The sequence below is a fragment of the Gallus gallus genome, chromosome 8 (genome assembly GCF_016699485.2).
Source record: "Gallus gallus isolate bGalGal1 chromosome 8, bGalGal1.mat.broiler.GRCg7b, whole genome shotgun sequence".
Taxonomy (NCBI): Eukaryota; Metazoa; Chordata; class Aves; order Galliformes; family Phasianidae; genus Gallus; species Gallus gallus.
The window spans coordinates 3,582,208-3,603,848 of NC_052539.1; the positions used below are offsets into that span (position 1 = coordinate 3,582,208).

At 41.6% G+C, this 21,641-nt stretch overlaps 1 protein-coding gene across 18 annotated transcripts in view; it reads left to right on the forward strand.

Moving 5' to 3' along the window:
• The window catches only part of RGS4 (regulator of G-protein signaling 4), a 126,113-nt gene that overhangs the window by 16,245 nt on the left and 88,227 nt on the right, over positions 1–21,641 (forward strand). For 15 of the 18 annotated variants that reach the window (XM_040704482.2, XM_046944223.1, XM_046944226.1 and 12 more), the window contains exon 2: positions 9,750–9,832. Coding sequence is in view for 1 of the 18 variants with exons in the window: in XM_040704480.2 (XP_040560414.1) it covers positions 9,611–9,652; positions 9,750–9,832 (125 nt within the window). In the remaining 17 variants the exon portion in view is untranslated. Of the gene's footprint in view, positions 1–9,567; positions 9,653–9,749; positions 9,833–21,641 lie in introns of those variants that run through there. The other 3 variants (XM_046944221.1, XM_046944222.1, XM_040704480.2) reach the window with 1 other exon arrangement.

A 21,641-nucleotide genomic window follows, 5' to 3' on the forward strand; every position in this document is an offset into this window, starting at 1 on the left:
TGTGTTGCTTACGGTGCTGGCAAACAGCAGCACAGGTCTGCACGCTTCAATAGGTTGTGCCCAGAAGCCTAAAAGGCTGCACATAATTTGGCTGTGTCTTCACAAGCTGTATTTCACGCTGGTGGTGGTTGGCTCAGGTAGGAGCTCCCCAGAGACTGAATGCAGCAAAATGAGAGCAAGAAACATGAATTAAAGTGAAGTTTAGGTGCCCCCCACTTGCACGGGAGGAGGCTAAAGGTTTCCTATGATCATCTATGGATGCTGCTCTTGGTGCAAACTGGCTGAGCAGTGTCCCCTTCCTGGCTGCTGTTTGGAGAGGAGCAGCTACCACACATCAGGTGCCTGTGCTGTGATGTTAGCTGTGATTTCACCTCGTCCTTTCTCGGAGCTTTCTTCCTACCAGAGTCTTTTGAAAGTGAAACTGCGTAGCAGCTTCTAAACCCATACTTTGGAATGGGCTCCTTCTCTACCTTTGGTGGTGTGCGTTCCTCTGAGGTGTGGTGTCCTACAGCTCAGGTTCTGACACGGTGAGCTTATTGTATAGTTAACATAAAACTGGTGTTTAGTTGCTGGGGACTTTTAATTTATTTTTTTTATTTTAAATCAAGTTGTTTATTCAGTCCCTTTGCTTTAAATAGGTTTGGCTTTTTGGTAGCTCTCCAACCCAAACTGTTATTTGAAGGCTGAGACAGCATTCCTGGCGAGACTGCAGCTTAGAAAGTAAAGGGGCGAGATGGCTCAACTCTGTGGGATATATTCAAACACATCAGGTGAATTACAAGAAGACATTAAAAGCACAAAAATTACACTGAGGAAATCACTCCCTGCCACGTTCTATACCAACATCCAGCGTACAACTAACGCCAACTATATGAACTGTCATGCATTTCCTTTGGGTACAGAATAAATAAGGACAATGTCCTCCATTTGTTGTGGAATTATTATGGAATTATTCTTCTCTTGCATGCTGTGTAAACCACACAGCGTGTTTACTGCAGACAAGTAGTGATGCTGTAATCTGCGTACAGTGAGCAGCTATGAGAGGTTAATTTCACATCTGTGGACAAGCCTCTGAGGAGTACAGTGCACTCACTGCAGGGATGAAAGGAGCTGTTAGTTCTAACAAGGGATTCAGTTTAAAAAATCATGCATGTCTAGAAGCTGAATAAGGAGAGCAATTGTGCATATTACTTACTAATTACTTACTAATGTTCAAGCACGTTAGTTATGAAAGAAAGAATAGCCTCTGGAAGCTGCCAGGACTTTCAGCATCTAGATTAGGGAGCAATGCTGGGGCTCAGCAGAGAGGACCCTCAGCATTGCTGCTGGCTGCTCATTGCCTGGCTGATGTCCACCTTTGCTGGACTGATGGGGTCAGTGCTTCGTGGAATGATGTGCCTTATGATTAACTTCAGCTGCATGGGCCACGTGAGCAGTGTAAATGAGAGTGTTACCTTGATGTATGCACAGAAAATGACATTTATATTTACTCTTGGAACTGAAAGAGAAAGTCATATGGGGGGAGCAAATGGGACAAGGATGAATGCAATCTCCTTGGTTCATAATGTGATGCATGTTTAGAGAAACCAGTGAGGGAGATGTGCAATGCACTCTTCTGAGCAGGGAAGGGAGAGCTGCTTTTGTCTGCTGCCTCAGCTGTGTGCTCTCTTTATATATATATACAGAATGTGTCTGAATTATATCTTATGTATTTCAGAGAGCAGATAGAAATGGAGAATGAATATATGTTGGTAGCCTGTTTCTTTCTGAGCTGTAGCTGCTGCATTTTTGGGAGTACTGCAGAACTGCCCCGTATCCATCACACAGCCTTACTGCTTTGAATATGTTCCTACTGAATCTCCTGTCTGCCTCATATCATTTTATTTGCATTTATTAAAACTAGGAAATGTGGAACTGAAATAAAAAGGTGATTCTGTTAGAGCCCATGACAACGAAGCTACCTTTGTTTTCTCTGGCAGTGTGCATTTGCATTTATAATGGCATTAGTAGCCCCAGCTCCGTCTTCTGATGGGCTTTTTTTATAACACTGGTGACTGGGAAATCCACCAGCTTGTTATTTCACTAAATCCCCATTATTTTCTTCCTTATGGACACAGCACTATTTTGGAAGATGGAAAAAAAAAACAGAGAGCATGGAGATCAAAAACCAGGTCTCTATTTCCCAGTGCATCCACAATACCCTGCTGTACCTTGTAGAATCTGATGACAGGTTCCCATGGCCAGAGGTCAGCTCTCGCCTGCTCAACCCCTACATCACAGTCTATGGCCCATCAGCAGAAAAATACATTGCACTTTGCTCAAGTTCTACTATTGCTTCTGGCTTTAAGCCCTCTCTCTTTATATTTTTGAACGTATTGGACTACCCAGGTTTGCTTAGGGCTGCACGATGTTGAAGTCATAGGCAGACGGGTACTTAGCTCTGCACTGTCTTTTGCATGACTAGGCTCTTCTATCTTAGTGGAGTAGCAGCGATCCTCTGCCCTTTGTCTCACATTTGCTTGCTGTTAATTAGCAGCTCACATCATCAGGGACATCTCTTCCTGAAGCTACATGTAGCCTGCGAGTATTTTCAGCCATCATGGCACGTATTACACATTTGGCTGTCTGCTAAATACAGTTCCTGCTTTGAAACAGCAACATTTTTTTTTAAACCAACTTTCTGAAAGCAGGCTCAAATGCACGTAAAATTATCCACGGTTACAGCAAAGTGCAATTTGGACTGGAACGTTCTTGGTATGGTAACAGCATTGCATGCTTTTAGGAATTTAGGATAATTACAGAGAGAGAGAGCTCTGACAGCTCTTTTCTCTGAAACCATTTTCAGGTGAGAGCCTCTCTGGAGAGAGGAATCCATTTGTGCTGTTTACTGTGCTGCGGTCACCCTCTGCTCAGCCATTACGTGGTTGGTTTCCTAGACAAACCGAGAGTATAGAGAAGATAAGTCTTCTTTCTCATTTTGTTTCCTGGTGTATGGGGACAGGTGGCACTTGGTGTTCACTCCTCTTGGCTGGCATACTGTTGTTGATGGGCAGTAGATCTGTAAACGTGTACCAATGGGCAGGAGCGAGGAGAAAGCGCGAAGAAGGGGGATTACAATGATAACAGGAATGAAACGTTTGCCCTGCAAGGAGAGAAGGGATAGGGCTCTTCAATCTACTGAAGGAGAGGAGGCAGAGAGATGTTGTGTTTGGGGTTTACAAAATCAGATGGAAGCGAAGTGAAAACCAGAATGGGGCACCGGTCCTCAGTCCGCAGGCAGTGAATTTCTAAAACTTGCTTCAACAGAAAACTGCAGAGATGGGGAAGTCACCAAAAAGGTTCAGAAGGGGATGCGGTAAATTCGTGGGCATCAGGTCCACGTGTAGATGCTGAAAAGGACAAAAAGCCTCCAACGTGCCAAGTACAGCTGTGAATGCTGAAAGACTGTGAGAGGAACAGTGCAGGAAACAGTTTGATTTCTTAAGCTTTCCCTACCTATCTTCTTTTGGGCACATACAGCTGGGCTACATCAGGTGTTACTCTGAGCCTCTGTGGCGTTTGATGTGTCCGGATAAGACTTACTTATAGCTCAGACTGCAGCACAATTAGGACTTAAAGCATTTACCACTGAAAAGCCTACAATTAAGGACCTTGCATACACACAAGATTTTGCGAGGCTCGCCACTTATACTTTATTTGGTTAAATAATACCACGAACATTTACATGGCTATATAAATAATCGCTTCCAGTTAGGGCTGTTGGCTGAGCCAAACTAGAGATTTGAAGTGCCAAGGTCTTAGTACATCTCCTTCTAATTTTACCCTGGCTCAAAGTGTGTTTAGCAGATGAGGTACAGATAAAAATCAGATAAGCAAAATTATTTAGTGTTCTGTCACTCGTAAAATGTTTAACAGTTAAAAATAAAAGGTGAGAAAAACATGATAATCTTTTACAAGGATCAAAGCCGTGTCTAAAGGCTGGATTAGGAGGCTGTGTTTTAAGTGACAGGAGATGATTGCAAACAGTCTACATTGGATGTTGACACAGATCTCGTGATGTGTGGCTTGTGCTTGCTTCACAAAGAGATGCTACCTGCAGAACAAGAGTCACGCGTTGTCTTAGCAGTAGCTAATTACCTGGAAGATGGGAATAAAAACATGAATGACTAAACTGAGTGCTGGAGCTGTTTGGAGATGTTCCAGCTGACTGGTTTGCTGTTGGAAAATGCTGATTCTCCTAAATGAAAACACTTTGCTGGAATACGTAGTATCAGTAAGGTCAGCGCTTGCGTTCCTTCCTGGCTGTTCTTCCATTGTGACAGGCTCCTTGGTGGTCTGCCAGGTGGATGGCATAGAGCTGAGCCCTTTGCCTCTTCCTCTCCTGGATTCGAAGGGCCTCCTGGCTGGCATAGACACCCAGCTCACAGAGCTCTCCCACGTGGGGGCACATAAACCTTGACCATATTCTTTTCCATTGATGGAGGACCATCTTTTCCCTTAGTCTGAAAAGCTGTCTAATGGAATGCAAAAAGCTCCTTCCTTTTTGTTTACGAAACGGGTCTTGTGGCACAAATGGTGCTGAGATATTTTCATATGCGTCCAAATTTATTAGTGGGTTTCATAGGTGGTCGCGTGCATCAGAGCTAATGATGAATGTTATTATGGGGGAAGAAGAAAAACAACAGGCAAGAGTGAGAGACAGAAACAGAAAAGTGAAATAAAGTCTTGGTAGCCACCAGAGAAGAGGGGAGGTGTTTCTTTTAAGAGCCACAGGATTGTGCTTTCTTAGTGGTTTTTTGTATGCCTGGATGATTTGTATTAGCCTGGTGGTTCATTAACCAAGAATACTGCATGAGTTATTTTAGTGGCTTTGCAACCATGAATGTATAAAGGGAATGCCAAAGCAGGAACAAACAATGGGGCAATTATCTTCATCAGAGAACACTTCTTTATTTCAGTTATAATGCATGTATGACCTTTTTCTTTTGGCTCTGAGATGAACAGTTTCTCCACCAGACAGATTTATTTGGTGCCTGGTAATTTATATTTGAGTCTAATGGATGTCAAGACTTTGTAGAATAAGAGGAAGTAAAAATGTTGAGCTCAGCAAGTCATATTCCAGTCAGAAATGTCAGCTGGAAGCTGAGATGAGGTATCACCTCAAGGAGAAACAGAGAAAACACTTAGGATTGTTTATCAAAGCATAAGGGCAAACTGCAGTGCTGGGAAATCTGTATTCATCTTTGTCTTTTCTATATGAAAACTACTATACTAATAAGGAAGGAAGACAGTAATGAGAAAAATAGGGCTATTGCTAGACAATTAATTCTTGCTAAAGAGACAAATATGTTTACAGAACGATGTTTATGCTATGAGAAGGAACAACCATTAGTGACTCTAAACATCAGCCATTCAGTCTCTATGACTCCCAGATGTCCCTGCTGGCAGAAGCCCACTGTTCTTCAGCCCTACCACTTGTACATCCTTAAAAGGGATGTGGAGTGATGCGTCTTCACTTTGGAGCTAAATAGAGCAAATGGTAATTTGCTTCTGTCAGGCGTGGTCTTGCCATTGTTCCTCCATGTGCTCTGCACTTGCTGGGTGTTGTGGCAGGACTCTTGGTGCAGTGCTACACAGACGTTCAATGAAAGGCTGTCAGCATGGAGCTGGAATTAAGATCAGGACTCAGAAAAGGACAGCTGATGGTAATTTTTAAGTGAACCACTGCTGGCCAGCAAAATTGCAACAGTAGGATGTGTTAATGAGGATTGATGCTGGATTGTAGTTGGTAGATAGGGCTGGGGTTAATGCTAGGCTCTGTAAATATTTTGCATGGCCCAAAAGCTAGAATAGCAGGGTCCAATAAATTACAAATGTTTTTCTATGAGTATTTTATGTGCTGTCCATACGGCCTGAATATGGCAGTCAGGATGGAGCGTACGTTTCAAAACGCACATTACGGAACGCCTCATCTTGAGTTTGTGGTTGCAGTGAGGCCCTCTGTCATCAACTCTCAGTGATGGAGGCTTAGTTTTAGTACTGGTATGTATTGTTATCCACAGGGCACAGCAACTTTGGGCTGGAGTTGTTGTTTGTGAAAAATATAAACAATCCATTTCTCCAGCGACATTCCCAGTTCTCAAGTTCTCACGTTGCTTTAGTCCCTGGGAAGGGATGGGAGAGGCACGAGCTCTAAGAATCTCACATCTTACATTTTTAGAAGGTACTGTGGAGAAGGCATTAGTATTATTTTGCTTACATGCATGCCAAAATCAAAGGAGAGGTGAGCAGATTCTTCAGTTGCTTCTGATATGCACATCGCTCTCTCTTTTCTCTCGCTTAGGAGAATTTGTACAACCGTTAATATTCCAACTTCATCCGTTTTAAAAGTTCTATGAATTAATGATGTGGAGGAGGGTAAGAATGCATGTCCCAGGCAGTCAGAAGAGCTATTTATTCCTGCTGGAGAAGTCAAAATTGAGGTACAAGGGAAAGCCTGCAGTTAGGAGCCCCTTGCCTGTCCTGGCAGCATCTCCCCATGCTGGAGGGGTGCCTTCAGGCTCTGCCAGGGTGAGCCTCTTGCCAAAACATCTCTCCAAGGAGATTACTCTGTGTTGCCAACTCTCCCTTACCAGGAACATTACCTTAATGCTTGTGGGTTGATTCCCTAATGAACAACCATTCACAGCTACTTTTGATGACTGTAATGAACTTATGCTGGAGACGGTATCTTATTACAGCCTTGCTACAGGCTCTTATTGTTGTCTAATTGTAGTTTTATTATTCATGGAAACAGAAAGGAAACATGCTTAGCCTTACCTTTAAGAGAATGAGTCAGAGACTTGTGTAACTCACACAGTATAATATTTTTCTCTTGTTTGTGGTTTCCTGGCTTCGCCACACTAATCACAGTGTAACCATTAGACATATTTCCAAGTAAACTTATCTAAGAATTCATATAACGTTTCATAAAAATATATTATTGATCAAAATATTTAATCCTCAGTTCATCAGAATGAGGCTAAAAGTCTTTCGTGGAAGGAAACAGCGTTTGCAGCAACTTCCTTTAGCAGGAATGTCGACTTGCCACCAGCTTTCCTAGCAAACCCATGACTAAACCATGGAACTACTGCAGTACTACTACAGAAGCGGTTGAGATGAACTAGGTGGGAACCAGCTGAAGCACAGGGACTTCTTTCTTTGGTCAGATACAGCAATTCCTGCCTTGCCCAGCTGCAAGGAGCGCAGCTCAGCTGCCAGCACCTGCGACCCTATTGATCCATCAAGACTTGCAGAATATTACAGAAAGACAAACTAAAACTTGTCTGGATGGTGTGGGGCGTCGCCTGTTGATTCGTTACTAGCTGAATCTTTCCTACAGTGCAAATCTCAAAAGAAGAGGCTAGGTAGTTGGGTATAGATGACACCTTTCCCTGATAAGAAAAGGGTAAAAATTGGAGATGATCACATTTCAGACACAACTGTAAAACAGAGTAATGGTTAAAGAGAAACGTGGGAGGGAGAACCATGGAAAAGAGCCACTGAGAGGGTCAGGAAGCAGATGTTGGGTATAACAGGGCTTGCAGGATGCCACGATTTCTTGTTGTCAATATGCGTATGTTTAGAGGAGAATAGGAAACTGGAGGCAAGCTGTGGAGTGCTAACCTTGGCAAGCAGTTCCTTTGAGGATTAAGTTGTCAATGTTACAATGCTTCTATTTAAAGCCAGTGTTCACTACATCGTACTGAAATGAAGATTGTAAGACGAGGGCCGTAAGGAATAGTGGGCTCCTGAAAAGCAATTTATTTCTTTTCTCTTAACAGGAATAGTTTCCCTCCTTTTTGGCAGGGAAAAGGAAACTTTAGGAATAGGTGCAGCCTTGGCAAACCGCACCAAATACTGAACTGATATTTGATTTATGTAAAATACAGCAGGAGAAGGCATACAGAATTCTGCCAGGCCATCAGCTATGGCTCGGACAGCCCACACTATGCAAGATCGCTCCTCTGTGTATAATACATTGAGCTGATCTGGAACTGCAATAAATCTGGAAAAGGTACAGTACAAACTGAATGTACCAAACCACGAAATTTACGAAAAATTGCCTTATCTTCTGTTCTGTTGTATTTCAGGCTGTTTCCCACTTTGATGCCAGAACTCAGTCGGCAAAGTGTTTCTTAATGAGCAATGAGGTTTGGAAAGAAAATATTTGCACAGGCATCAGATGCGCTTTTTGTTCCACCCTCTTTCTCTAAACAGATATTAAGGATTTGCCACAGTTACTGAAAGTTAATACACACTTTTTGGACAACTCTTTGGCCAGACACATTGCAGCACTCACATTTAAAGAGAAAATCACGGTAGTCCCTTAAAATTACCCCACTACCAACCAGAACGAAGACGTAGCTTTGTCCACAGTAGTTATTCATGTGCTAAATTCCAGTCTTTCAGCAGTGGGCTTCTCCTGGTGAAATTATTTTCTTATGATACCTCATGATGTTAGGAAGCTATTCTTAGTCTTGGGGAGGTTTATAGCTTTTGCTTTTCCACCCAGTCCTGAGCTTTGTGTAAAAGCGTTGCAAATAAACAGCTGGAATTTTAGAGAGGGCAGAGTGACCGAGTAGCTAATTAAAAGCGTGTGATTCAGACTTCTGAACTAAAGATCGTGGAGATAATCACATGCAGGTCACACCACTCCGTACATAAGCACAGACAAAGAGCTAAGTTTTGGCACCTGCTTCTTGGAGAAATTTGGCACAGGACTCCTGAAGTGCAGCGTAAAAGCCATTGGCAGCTTCCCCAATGGGTAATGGTAATTGCTGTCCAGTGATACACCTCTATTAAAAGAAAAACAAACAAGGACAGGCTCAGATCACTGTATTTTAATCTCTCCCTCTGTGTTTCCTTTGAACACAGAAGAAATTGAGCCAGTGTTCCGCAATAGTCCATCTTTTCTGTAAATCCATGCTAAATTAATTAGCAGACCCAAGTGCTTTTCTACTTTTCCCAGTGTTGATTACACTTCGGTGCAACAGGGATATAGAGATGACTGAGGTTCAGTTGTTCTAATGAAAGTGGCAGGTAGTCCTCCCAGGGATACAGAATACCAGCAAAAATTGTCTTTCTGTTAGTAATCTGCAATGGAATGGCTGTTTCAGGTTTCTCTTGTTTTCTAATTATGGTGCAAATGTCAAGAAGTCTTGCAAATTCACATTTAACAAAATGTTTTCTTTGCGTGCCGAGAATATCTACTTGTAATGAAATGCGATGCTTCAAAGTAGAGCAAAGGATGCATCAGAGAACATTATGGGGAAGAAATAGCCGGGAAAATATGCCATATTTTTAGAGGAAGATGATCACATCTAAAATTAGCCATCTGAGGTATTTGAGTCAGGATGGCCTAACTTGAAAGTGCTGGTAATTCTTGCCTCTCTGCAGTGACAGCCTAACAACTCATGTGGCAGCTGCTGCTGATTACCGTCTCGAATTCCTATTGGCTTGAAGTTGCCCTAAATGGTAAACAGGTGATGCAGGAACTGGTATTTGAGCAAGTCACTGCAATTGTGTGGGGGAGGCTGAAGTTTCTGGAGGCTCTGTGCTGGGGAAGGTGATGTATTCAGAAGAAGGAAGGTGTTTTTTAAGTTTTAATGTGGTGAGTTTCTTTTGTAGAGCGTATTTATGTAAGATACGTAGCTGAGTAATTTAGGCAGTGAGAGCAATGCTGAATTACCCATTTAATCCCCTAACAGGACACGTGCACCTGTGCAACTGAGGCCAAGGCAGTTCCTGTCACAAGCTTCTCCAGTACAGAAGACTGGACATCATCCTACAGGTAAGCATGGTAGGATTCAATGCGGAGAACCATAAACTTAAATAATCAAGCTTAATGAACTGTAACCACTCAGATTTTATTAGAGGCTTCCTCTAGTTTGGCCTTGCGTTGCTTCAGGGAGAGGAAAGTGCAGACTGTGGGTTTTCTGAGTCCTGGATAAACGTCACTTCCTTTACCAATAACGGTAGCTGTGTTTTAAAGTGAAGGCTGTGGACTCTGCTCAGAAGACAAAAGTTAGAGCAACAAAGTCTGAGTGGATGCTGTAATGCTGTTCCAAGTAGCACAGTACCTAGAAGCAGTGTTTTTCAGGAGTGGAGTGAGGTGGAAGTGACCTTGCTCTGCACATATGCTGAGCTGTAGGGAAGGAACACTACTCTATTTGTCTGGGGTTCAGTGTGTTAGTCTTGCCTGCAAGGTCTTCTTCCAGGATTTTTTTGTGCAACTTGTGAGCATCTTGAAGAATAGGCATGAGCTTGTGTCTGATTTGGTCATGAGTGAAACAAGCTTGCTTTTTGCAGAGCACCCTGAGGACAATCCATCAGCTCGTTTTAAGGATAAGGTGTATCAGGCCAGAACATGCAGAAGTTGTCTCTTATCGGTTCTGCTTCCTCTTTGTAATTTCTATTATCTTTGATAAGGATTTGATTATAGTAGTTCCCATAACTGGTGAGAAATACACTCGGGGAGCAAGAGTATAAATTTGGACTGCTACCAGGAGGACAGGATGTACTCCCTGCTCAGTAATTTATTAAAGCCAGTAGCGCAGCAGGGCTGGTGGAGCTGGTGATTAGGGTCTGAATAGCAGCATTTCCCAGCATTGCACTCTTCTGTTCTCATTGTTTTAAGCCCACGTTTGTGTTGTGCCTGAGAAAGGATTGTAGCAGAGGTCTGCATTTGCCACCTGCTGTGCCCTGTGCCCAGGGATATTAGTCAAAGAGTAGTGCTACTGGATGTTAGCCTGTGTCTGCTCCAACAGGCTTCTCCTTTGCTCTTCTGGCACTTAATGAGCTGCACTGGCTGCTTCTTCATGAAATGCCTCGTGTCATTGAAGCTGCTTCCTTGGACCACATCGGAAGTAATAGCAATAATATACAATTGGGCACAAATCTTGTGCTTTGCTACTTTTCATGTAATTAGCTTTTGAAATCCAACCCTGAGCCTGGGACCGCCTCATTTAAGAGCTGCAGCGTTTTGATCGCGTAATGTGGTGCGTGAGATGATGTCCAACACGTGACATACAACATATCCTCTTTAGAATGAATTAAGGATGCTTTTTATTTTGCTACTGATGATGTAAAATACAACATAAGGACATGGAAGGTTTATTTTGTTGTGTGATCTGTTATTTCTGCAGTTACTTTTATGACATAGCTATGCATACCTCTACCTTGATGAAGCATGAATGCTTTTAGACCTCAAAATAAGAAAAATGCCATCCCTGTTCCTTGTATTTGCAGCTCTGTTACACAGATTTGATCATCTTCAGATTTGGGCATTGCTATGAGTTCTGTTCTCCACTCAAAAAAGTCATATTTACATGAAAACTTCGTTTATACAAGTGATATTTGATGTTTTATACAAACAACAACGTTTTTTTCCTTCACTTTTTCTTGTATAATGTATTCTTTGGTGCTATAAACAGAGAGCAGGGAGCAAGAGAAGGTAGGTTCTTTCTTAGAAATAGGGTGTGAGTGGGTTCTTAAAGCCTCTCACAAAGTAATGGGTCAAGAAAGTCAGTAGTATATAATAGCAGAAGTTTGCAGTAATGAAAAATCACCACTAAAAATGCTAATTATTGTGTATTTCTTATTGAGGAGAATGGGCATATTTCCCTACTTCCGTCGTTTGTAAACAATCATAGAAAATTGGTGTAGAAGTGATTTTGATGTTGGAAGTACATACAAAAAATCTACTGTGTATTCCTTGCACACCACAGAAATCCACCTGGGTTTAATGAATTCTTTTCCTTCCTCACCTTTCTTGAAGCAATTTTGCTCTTGCTCTGCAAGCTGAAGTTTCACATAGTGACACATCTTTATATATTGCTATTATGTCACAGGAGATAATATCTGAGAAAGAAAAACAGAGCAACGGTAAGTGTCACAGATAATTAATGTTCCAGTTATAAATCTGCAAGCAAATGTGAACAGTCTGTTCTGAAATGTTTCCTACTTCTGGCATAGAAAGACAGCAAAGCTATGTTGGTATGTTGCTGGAGTTGTGAAGCTGCAGGACGTAGTGTGCATGATGTGTGCATGTGGCTCTTTTGTATGTTTTAAATGCAACCAGATCTGCAGGTGGTCTGAAGTTGGTTCAGCTTTACTGATCAGGACTGGGCCTATGCAGGACTACTTGCTGGCTGCTCTCTTTCTCCTGTGGCTGCAAGTTCAAGGTAGGGAAGCAATTGTGAACAGGAAACCTGAGAGAGATTGCACGAGTGGTTTTCTGAAGGCACCACTGAGCACGTGTTTGTGATACAAAGAGGTTCTCTGAACGTGTGGAGCTCTTTCCAAGAATATTGGAGGAAATATGCCTCATTGACTGGGGACATCTATGGTTCTGCTGAAAGACAGAAAAATGACTAAACGGAGTAATATCTTTAAACAAACAAAGTTGGGGAAAAAAAAACAACAACACCCCTTCCTCCCAGCTGCCAGAATGCTTTAATTCTTTCTTTGCACTTTATAAGTAGGCCTTCTAATTTCTGGATCCAACTAGAGAGGCAAGTAGGTGTTGCCCTTGTTGCTTGTGTTATTGGCTTTTCTCTTCCAAGTTCTGTAGCCCCTGTATGGTTCCCTGGAAATGTGAAACTTGTTCTTGATACAAATTGATTGCAGTCAGTTGCTCTTGAGCAGGGCTTGGGCTCATATCTGATAGAGAACATCACTGCGCTCTATGTGACAAGGAAATGAGTAGGGTCATCTTTATATCTCATCTAGGAGTTTGGCAGATGATTGTTGTTCATGCCTGTTTCTTTTGCACTTAGACATGAGGATGACGTTCTCTTCAATTACACCTCTAATTTTATCTGTGTTGCTGGATTCCTTTCCAAACAAGTATGATCAATCTACGTAGTAATGGTGCTTTTTTTTCCACTTAGTCTATTGCTTTGCTTTTATTTTCGTGGGAAGTCTTGATGGTGTGAGAAGGGAATTAATGACATACAGCAGAAATGTATGATAAATATTGTAATATTTTCTTTGTGGAAAATATAACCTTGAGGTTTACTAGAGATGTTAGAGATGTAGTTGGTGAACTTCAGCTTTTTTTGCCCTTGTTTACCTACAGACTTACCAATAAGCTTCTAAAACCAAACATAAGATTGATTTCCTGTCTCTTTCCAGTCCTTTTGCCTTAACTTCTGCACAAACCCAAGGCAAAATTCATATGGCTTTTAGTTGCAAATCTTCCCTCTTTTCCAAAATACATTTCTGCTCAGCTGAATGCTGCAGCTGCCCTGGCTCCAAGCACTGTGTGTTTGTATGGGAGATCTGGCTTTGAATGAGCCACTGTAGAAGCTGGTAGCCTGCACTGTGGCTCCTGAGAAACACAAAACTGATGGTTGTCATTCCTAGCTTGTTCTCACCCTCAATTAAATGCTGATGAAGTCGTCTTGAGGTCTTTAATGATTTTTGGGGGGAAGGGGGGGGGGGGGGGGGGGGGGGTATTCAGAATTGTGCCCTGTGAGACAAGCCAGAAAGCCTGTGCTTTCAGACACTGGTGCCATGAGCATGGTGCTGGTTTTCCATCAGAAAGTGAGGATGCAGTGTGGGACTCCCAACAAACCTGTAAGTGAGCCTGGAAAACATGCAGCTGAAACTAAGCAGTGGGAGCCTCAGCCACTGCCAGTGCCTTGAGCAGTGTATGATTTTGAAAATACTGTGTCTTTTAATTGTATTTTTGATTGGAAACTAAACACAAACCTGCTTCGTAAACACTAGTTTATTTCTGTTGCTAACGCTATTGGATGAGCTGGGTCTTGGCTTATTTTCTGATCTATTATTGATAGACCACAGTTTTGGAACCAGTGGGCTATAACAAATGATTGAAACATCAGCATTGCAGTAATCGCATTCTCTTTCTTAGACTACTGAGCTGGCGCTGTGGAATTTCAGCTTAGTTTAAGGGAATATTGCCACGTGAAAGTTTAGTTAGGTTGTTAAGTGTTTCCACAGTATAAGAGCAGGCAAATCTCTGATTTTTCTTGATTTGGTTCCTTTAAACTAATTATTCTGTCACCAGCACAATGAGTCAGCCAGTACTCTACCGTTATTTGGTGATATTCTTGGAACACTCTATAGAACAGTCTATCCTGAGAAGCTGCCCAGCAGTACTGACCTATTCTTTCTGCGTTTTGTTCCTGGTTAAACTTCTGGTCAAATACCACTTTCCAAACCTGTGGCATTTTTATTTATTGATATTGAATGAAGGGCTTAGTGAGTAGTTGGTATTTTTGAATGTTAAAGTATTTTACACTTGTATGTACAGTCTGGAAAAAAAAAATCTTGTTAAAGCTACAGAACTTGTGTAAGCGGTATATAGCTAATAGCTAAACTTGAAGGCTAACTTGTAGATGGCTTAAATGCATGTTTTTACTTATTCTCTATAGTGACAGCTATGAGTGGGACAGAGGAGGAGGCTTTGTTAGGAGCAATAACCATGCTTTGCCATGTGATGAGAGAGCAAGCTGTTTCTTATTCATTGCTCATCAGATCATGTAGAGCCCCCAGACAGCAGTTCAGGTGCTCGAAGGTGATGGCAATTCACCTTTCCTCTGTGCACTGCTGCTGGCAGTAATGCCAACTGGATGAGAAGGGCTGGAATACCTGCATTAGGAACACAGTTTATCTTCCTCTTAGTGGAAATGGGCACAGTTGTCATGCATGTATTGACTAGAAGGAGGGAGGACAAACAAAATAAAACATGCTATTCAGATGGCCAGTGATCCAAAATGAGAAAGCTCATAAGGAAGGCCCTAAATATCTGGGGAACTTGAATGCAAATTATGAAAAACCCCCTTCCAGATGGCTTCCTTCCTGAAATAAGGGATCCCGAGTTGACTTTCTGTGCTCACCATTTTGGGATGTTATTTCTTTGTTGTTGCTCGCTGTATGCATTTCATTATCAATACTTCATGGAGGGACAGAATTGCAATTCTTATTTGTATAAGACTCCATTACTCTGCTATTTAGGCAACACTTTTCAGACTCCTACTGGGCTTATTTTAGTTTATAATTTTCCCTCTTGTTTTATGCTTATCTCAGTGCTAATCCATTCATTTATGACTAACAGCTGGCTGGTCTCCAGAATTCAGGTCTCTGGGAAAAACCTGAAACAGAGCCATGTTGTGTACAGTAGCAGTAAGGCAGGAGTAAGTTACACCTCTCATGGTAGCAGCGTTTTTAAGGAATCATTAAAAAGGAGCACAAGTGACGCATCTTAATGAGTATTTATTAATGTTCTAGAACAACACGAGCTGCTCAATTGGCTACTGTGTGTTCTGCAATGTGCACGTACCTATTGCAGTTCTGGTTATGTTAGCTATTAGCCACGTCACCTTCCTCCTATTAAACAAACTGTAAGTCTTCACAAGGGGGGGGGGTAGATATGAATTTTGCTGCTAACAACTTGTCACAGCCTGCTCCACACAAAGCAGGCCGAACAAGGCCAAGGACGAGTGCAGTTCTGGCAGCCTTCCATTCTAATCTGGACCAAGGGGAGGAAAAAAAAAAAGCAACTTCTCGGTGTTTTTAGGAGCCCCTTATCACCGGTGAGAAGAATCCCTATGAGAAAGCTGTCAAAGTTTAATGAACTTCAGGCATTTTAATGTGAGATAAGAAGTTCTAAGAATTGACATAGGCAAGCGTTCAAAGAGTATCTTTGGACGTGTTTTTTCAAGCTTGGTTCATTAACTGAATCCCACACAATCCTGACACCTCAATTAAAAGCACAGACGTAAAATACACCTATAATATTAACACAGCCCTCTGCCTCAGATTTTCTACTTTCCACATAGAGAAAGCGGCTGGAATGCCACTTCCTCAGCTGCTGGTTGTAGACTGGCTCTTGTAGCTGATAACTGTACTAGAGTTTGGGCAGGAGTAATTATCCAGCTCTCTTACTGAAGGGTAAGCGGAGTTTTGGCTCAGCATCCTCTGTGTCCTCTGTGCCCATTGTTCAGCTCTTTCTTGGGGATGTTATGAGGTATCAACAAAGAATGTTCTGTAGGGGGACAAATGAGACCAGATGCCAAAAAGAAGCAGAAAACAAAGAGCTCCCTGCTCAAACCCTCTAGAACTTGAAAGGTAAAGGAAGCGTGTGGGTGCTTCACTTACCCCTCCATCCTCCAATAGCTGTTATTGTACATCTCCATTCTGGACACTGTTATCTGCAGTTCTAGGAGGGTTTTGACATCATCTGTCAATAGGTAGAATTGCTTTATGGCTTTGGTATATTACATTAGTGGCTGACTGATATAGTCTGTATTGAACAGGGAAATGGAGTTACAACAGCAGGCCTTGCAGATGTGTTGTGGTTGTAGAGATATTATACTTGAAGTAAAATTTCTTCCACCAAACCTGTGGTTTACATACCCAAGAACTTAATTTAGGAGTGCAAATTAAACAAGGAAGTCAGACTTGCGTTTTTTTAATGGGATCTTTCTTAAAGGATGAGAGAAGGAAAGGAAAACTGAGAAACAAGAACAAAAATAAATCTTCATGTACACCAGAAAGGCTGGAATTGCTTTTAGTGCTGTTGATGAGCCTATTTATGGAGCCTAGTTTATATTTTGGGGTGTGACTAAATTACTGTGACAAATGTGTTACTGCTTTAATCTGTTGAAAAATACCTTTCAAATGTCTCTGGTGGCTTTCAAAATGATTCTTGGCAATAGAGTGACTTCTAAAAGCATGAATTAGGAAGCAGAGGAAAGCATAACGTACGTGGTTACATGCCAGAAATGGTGGGGTGCATTGTGTTTTTGGTTTTCCCCTCTCCATGGGGAGCTTTGGATGAGCGGTAAGCAGTGGTTCCAACTGAACATGAAGTGACTGACATTGTTCTGTGAGTCGAAATAAATGCAGCATTGGAGAGGCCAGAAAGGAAATGTGCAAAAGGGTTCAATTTACAGGTGTGTGTTTTTCCTTTTAAATTCTCTGTGTTTGTGAGGATACCTTTAAAATCTCATCTCTACACCACTGGTAACTACTTTTGCTATTTCCAGCTTGCCCAGATCCTCCCCTTTCCTATTCAACCCCTTTTATGGGTCAGGATGAGCACAGCACTCATGCAGGAATAAAATGTAACGTACCTTAATTTGTTCCACTTTACCTGAAAGCTGCTCCCTTTGTCCCTTTGCCTTTAAAGCACTGCTTTGTGTTTGTTTCTCTTCCTCTTATTTTAACTCATGCTACAAGTATGGGCACGTTGTGATTCCGTGCTTCTTGTTTCTTCACTTATCTGAGAATCTATTCTGGGATTATTTCTGTGTGGTTGCATCTGCCATTTCAGTCGTTGTGCTGGAGTTAAGTAGGGTACGCTTTGTGCTTTTAGCTTCAGTGAACTTTATCGCTCGCTGTCCACAGGCTTTAATCATGTGTTGATGTAAATTGCTTTTCAGATCTCTTACTTCACACTCAAAATTGCGTTAGTTGTAAGTAGATGAGCCGAAATGACAAAACTAATGATATAATTGCTTCTTGATAGAGCTCTTTAGGCAAGAGACAGTAACAGTTTTAGTTTCCTCAGTGTCTCTGAGCACAGCATCTTCATCCCGTAAGATGGGGAGGAGACCACAAAAATGACCCTACCTATAAGGACAGCCTGAGAGCTGGAGGTGTTCAGCGCAGAGAGGAGAAGGCTTTGGGGTCATCTGAGAGTATCTACAGGGGCTGTAAGAAGGAAAGGGACAGACTCTTTAGCAGTGCTTTTGAGATAGGGAAAGGGGAAAAGGTTTCAAACCAAAGGAGAGAAGGTTGAGATTGGATATAAGAAGTTTTTTTCTGTTAAGGGCAGTGAGGCGCTGGCACAGGCTGCCCAAAGAGGTGGTGAGTGCCCCATCCCTGAAGACACCCAAGATTAGGCTGGATGGGGCTGTGAGCACCTGATTGATTGCGGGGGATTTGAACCAGATGGTCTTTAAGAGTCCCTTCAAACACAAACAATTCTACAATTCGAAGACAAGGCTGGTTTAACTCTACAAGCAGGTATGCCTTATACATCAATCAAATCTATTTGTGTACATCAATCAATAAATCTATTTGACTCAAAAATAAGAGTAGAGATTCCCCCTCCCCCCCAAAAAAGACAACAGCTATGGAAAACTGATCACAAGCAACTTTACTTCACTGGCAACCGAAGGAATGTTGTGCTTCTATTATGATGTTTCTCATGGGATGCAAATTGTCTCCTTTACAATACTGCCCATACAGACATTCATATTGCTTCGCTAATAAGATTACACATGTGGACCAAATACAGTCAGTCTTAGGTCTTGCTGTTTCAGTGAACGGGAGTGCAAGTTGGGAAGGAGAAGACAGCTTCCACTCTGCACATCTGGTGGACTTTAAATTGTTTGCAAGGATTTTAGAAAGCTTGATGTTAGTCAAAACGGGAAACAAGAGGCTTTTTATAGTTTTGTTTCTCTTCATTCTTTTTTAGCTCTTGTTATTTCTGTCTTGCAGGAACATTATACTAATTAAAATCATTCTGCCTTCTGAAGCCTCATAGTTGTATTTTAATTGTGGTTTTTAAATGACTTTTTTTCTTTTTCAAATGGAATGTAATGAGAGGAGTCTGGAAAGTTTCTGATTTATATTTGGTGCAGATTGCTTCTCTAAATGCTTCTGTGTACCTAAATGGTTAAGCCCAATCTTTTTCTTTTTAACTTATGTATTAAACGCTTTCCTAATATAAAGATACAGAATCATACAGTCATACTGAAATAGAAGCTATAATTTCTTGGCTTGATGGTAGCGCAGCTTGATGTCATAACGTGGATATTCTGTTTTTAGACAGATTTTAGAAGAACATCTTACCAAATAGTTGAGTTTTATCTGTATTGTTTCTGTAAGAACTCAACAATTGCATGTAACAGCATAGTAGTGGCATCTAAAACACTGCTGTGACTGATAGATTACAAGAAGTACAAAATTGTGCTTAGATTCCCCTTTGGGGTGTGTGACCAACATTCAGCTTGTTGGTTGCAGTGGGGAGAGGAGGTGCATGGTCTGAGACTTTCCATTCCCCCAGGCCCCTATATCTAGTTAAGTTTCTTACCTGACAGTTTTTCAGCTCTGTTACTCCTTCATGAGTTCTCAAATGCAGAAAGCACTAATGCCCTGAGATTTTTTTCCGAGAAGACTGCATGCATTACCATAGTATAAACATGACAGTCAAGTTCTCTTTGTCCAGAAAGCCTTCCAATTTACATCATGGCTAAAGCCTTGCTGCCTCAGAGTCACGAGATGTACTTTTATCAAACCAGCCTCTCAATAACTGCTATAAACTTGTGCTAGTAGAGCCAGACAGTCCTTGGCACTGGCACTGATCTTTCTTTTGCTGATGTGAAGTACAGGTGGGGTAGATTAGCACCTTTATACAAAAGGCAGTAGAGGTGTTCTGGTTGGTTGGCTTCACTTGTAAATCTTTAGATGCTGGGTAGAAAAGCTATTTTTTTATAGCTGAAATAGCTGGCAGAGTCAGTGCAGATACAGAAATGATGAGAATTCTTCAAAACTCGTAATAAATCATAATAATAATTGCCCAGATTATTTAGACCATTAGCTTCTTTGTAGTGCAGTACAGTAATCAGTAAATCCACCTTGCTGGAGGCAAAATGATTAGCATGTTTGGGTCAAGTCTTCCAGAAATCATTAGCTCACCATTGAGCTCTTTGGTTGACCCTTTTGTTACAGCTGTGAGAGTAGGTAATCTGTTTGCTGCATTTCCTTTTTTGCTGTCACTTTTGAGGCTGAAAAAAGAAAGCTCCGAGGTGTTTATAATATTATACTTTAGCAAATTTACTAGATGGAACACAGTTACCTCAGCAATTGTTTTCGTTGTTGTTTTATAACAGCAAGTTGTATCATTTCTCTTGTAATTGGTACCATGTGGATTTCTCCTATCCTTCAGAACCGAACAATGTAAGTCTATCTAGTTTTAAATGTCAGTGAACAGTTGATCTAGTGCTCTACAAGTGCAAAGACAGTGCAGGCTTACCTCGTTTTAACATTAATCATGTTGCTAGGAAGTAATTGCCACACTGATACAGCCACAATAGAAGTCAAGTGGGCACGGGACTAATGAGTTGATATTTGGACTGGATGATCTTAGATGTTTTCCAGCCTTTATTGTAGTATGATTAACTAAAGCAGGCCTGCTGTAATTGTTCTGTGGAACTGTTGCTATGTTTGCATCCTGGAGCTGTGTTTGTTGATTTGTTCTTCACCTCTCTCCTGCAATGCTCCCTCTGAGCACCTCAGAGTTGACCCTGAACCCGCTTGGCTGCTGGCTTGGGCCTGGCACTCCCACAGAGCTGTTCTGTGCTAGAAAGGTTGTCACAGCTCACTCATGGCACTTGCAGAAAACCTACATTTATGCTGTAGGCGTCCTGCATGAGAAGAAAGTTCATCTCTAGGAAGGCTCTGTGTGCCAGCATACCAGTGGTGCTTTGGGCCATGATTGACCGACTCCGGTGACAAAATGGCGGTGCTGGAGACTATGCTGGGAGGCTCAATGTGTGGAGATTGTTTTTTGACAGGGAAGTGCTTTTTGTTAATATAGAAACAATGCCATTTAAAGAATGTAAGTTCTGCATTATCTTAATAATAAAAGCAATGAAGTGGGGGAAAAAAAAACCATTATTAACTGTAAAGACAAAGAGGAGGTAGATAAGAAGGAATTAAAAGCTACTGAGGTAGATATCCAAAGAAGTCTTTTGGATGACCACCACCAGAAACAGTTGCAGAAGAACAGCTAAAATAAGAAGCAGTGAAGTGAATAAGATGATGAGGAATCAAGTGGGTTATTTCTGTGTTGGTACCTGAACTGAAATGGGATTATAATTATCAGCTATCAAGTTCTCCTGTTAATAAAAGGTGATTACTTCAACAGCAGACAAAACTGAGTAAAGACAAAGCATGGCCAAGGGTTGACAGACGAGTGATTGATTTCTAGATGATTCTTTTGATACTTACTTTTTCCAAGTTGAGCACTTTTAATTCTGAGACTAAAAGCTAAGCATTTATTGGCCTTTTGGCAGACAGTAATTAACAGGAAACAGGGATGTTTTTAGTAGTGAGAAGAGCATATGATTGATTACCAGAGCATGTGAATGGTCAACTTAACTGCAAGTGTATGAAAAGCTGCTTTTGGTACTTTGAATAGGAAGTTATCTCCTTCCCCTTTCTATTGATGCAAGTCAAATTACAGTTCTGTGCTGACCGCCTTCACCTGCTAAGCAAAGGCAAAGCAGATTATGATGTAGTAGGAAGGAAATACCTTCATAAAATAGAGCACGTAACTATTTCTTCTGGGGAAAAAATTAAATACCTTGTTCTTATTTGCTCACCTGTTGTTACTGAGGTGATTACTGGAATTGCCGTTTGCAGACAAGGAGTGTGGGAGAAAAACCTATTTGCCTTGGCTGGTGGTATGTGTAGCAATAGCCCCAGTGATGGATGTTGTGGGAAATGTGACTTACCAGTCTGCTACTGATAGGAGCTAGAGGCGACTGTTTAAATCTGTCATTAGATGTATGCAATTTTCCTTTGGGACTTGGCAAATAAAATGACAATTTGTCACTTCT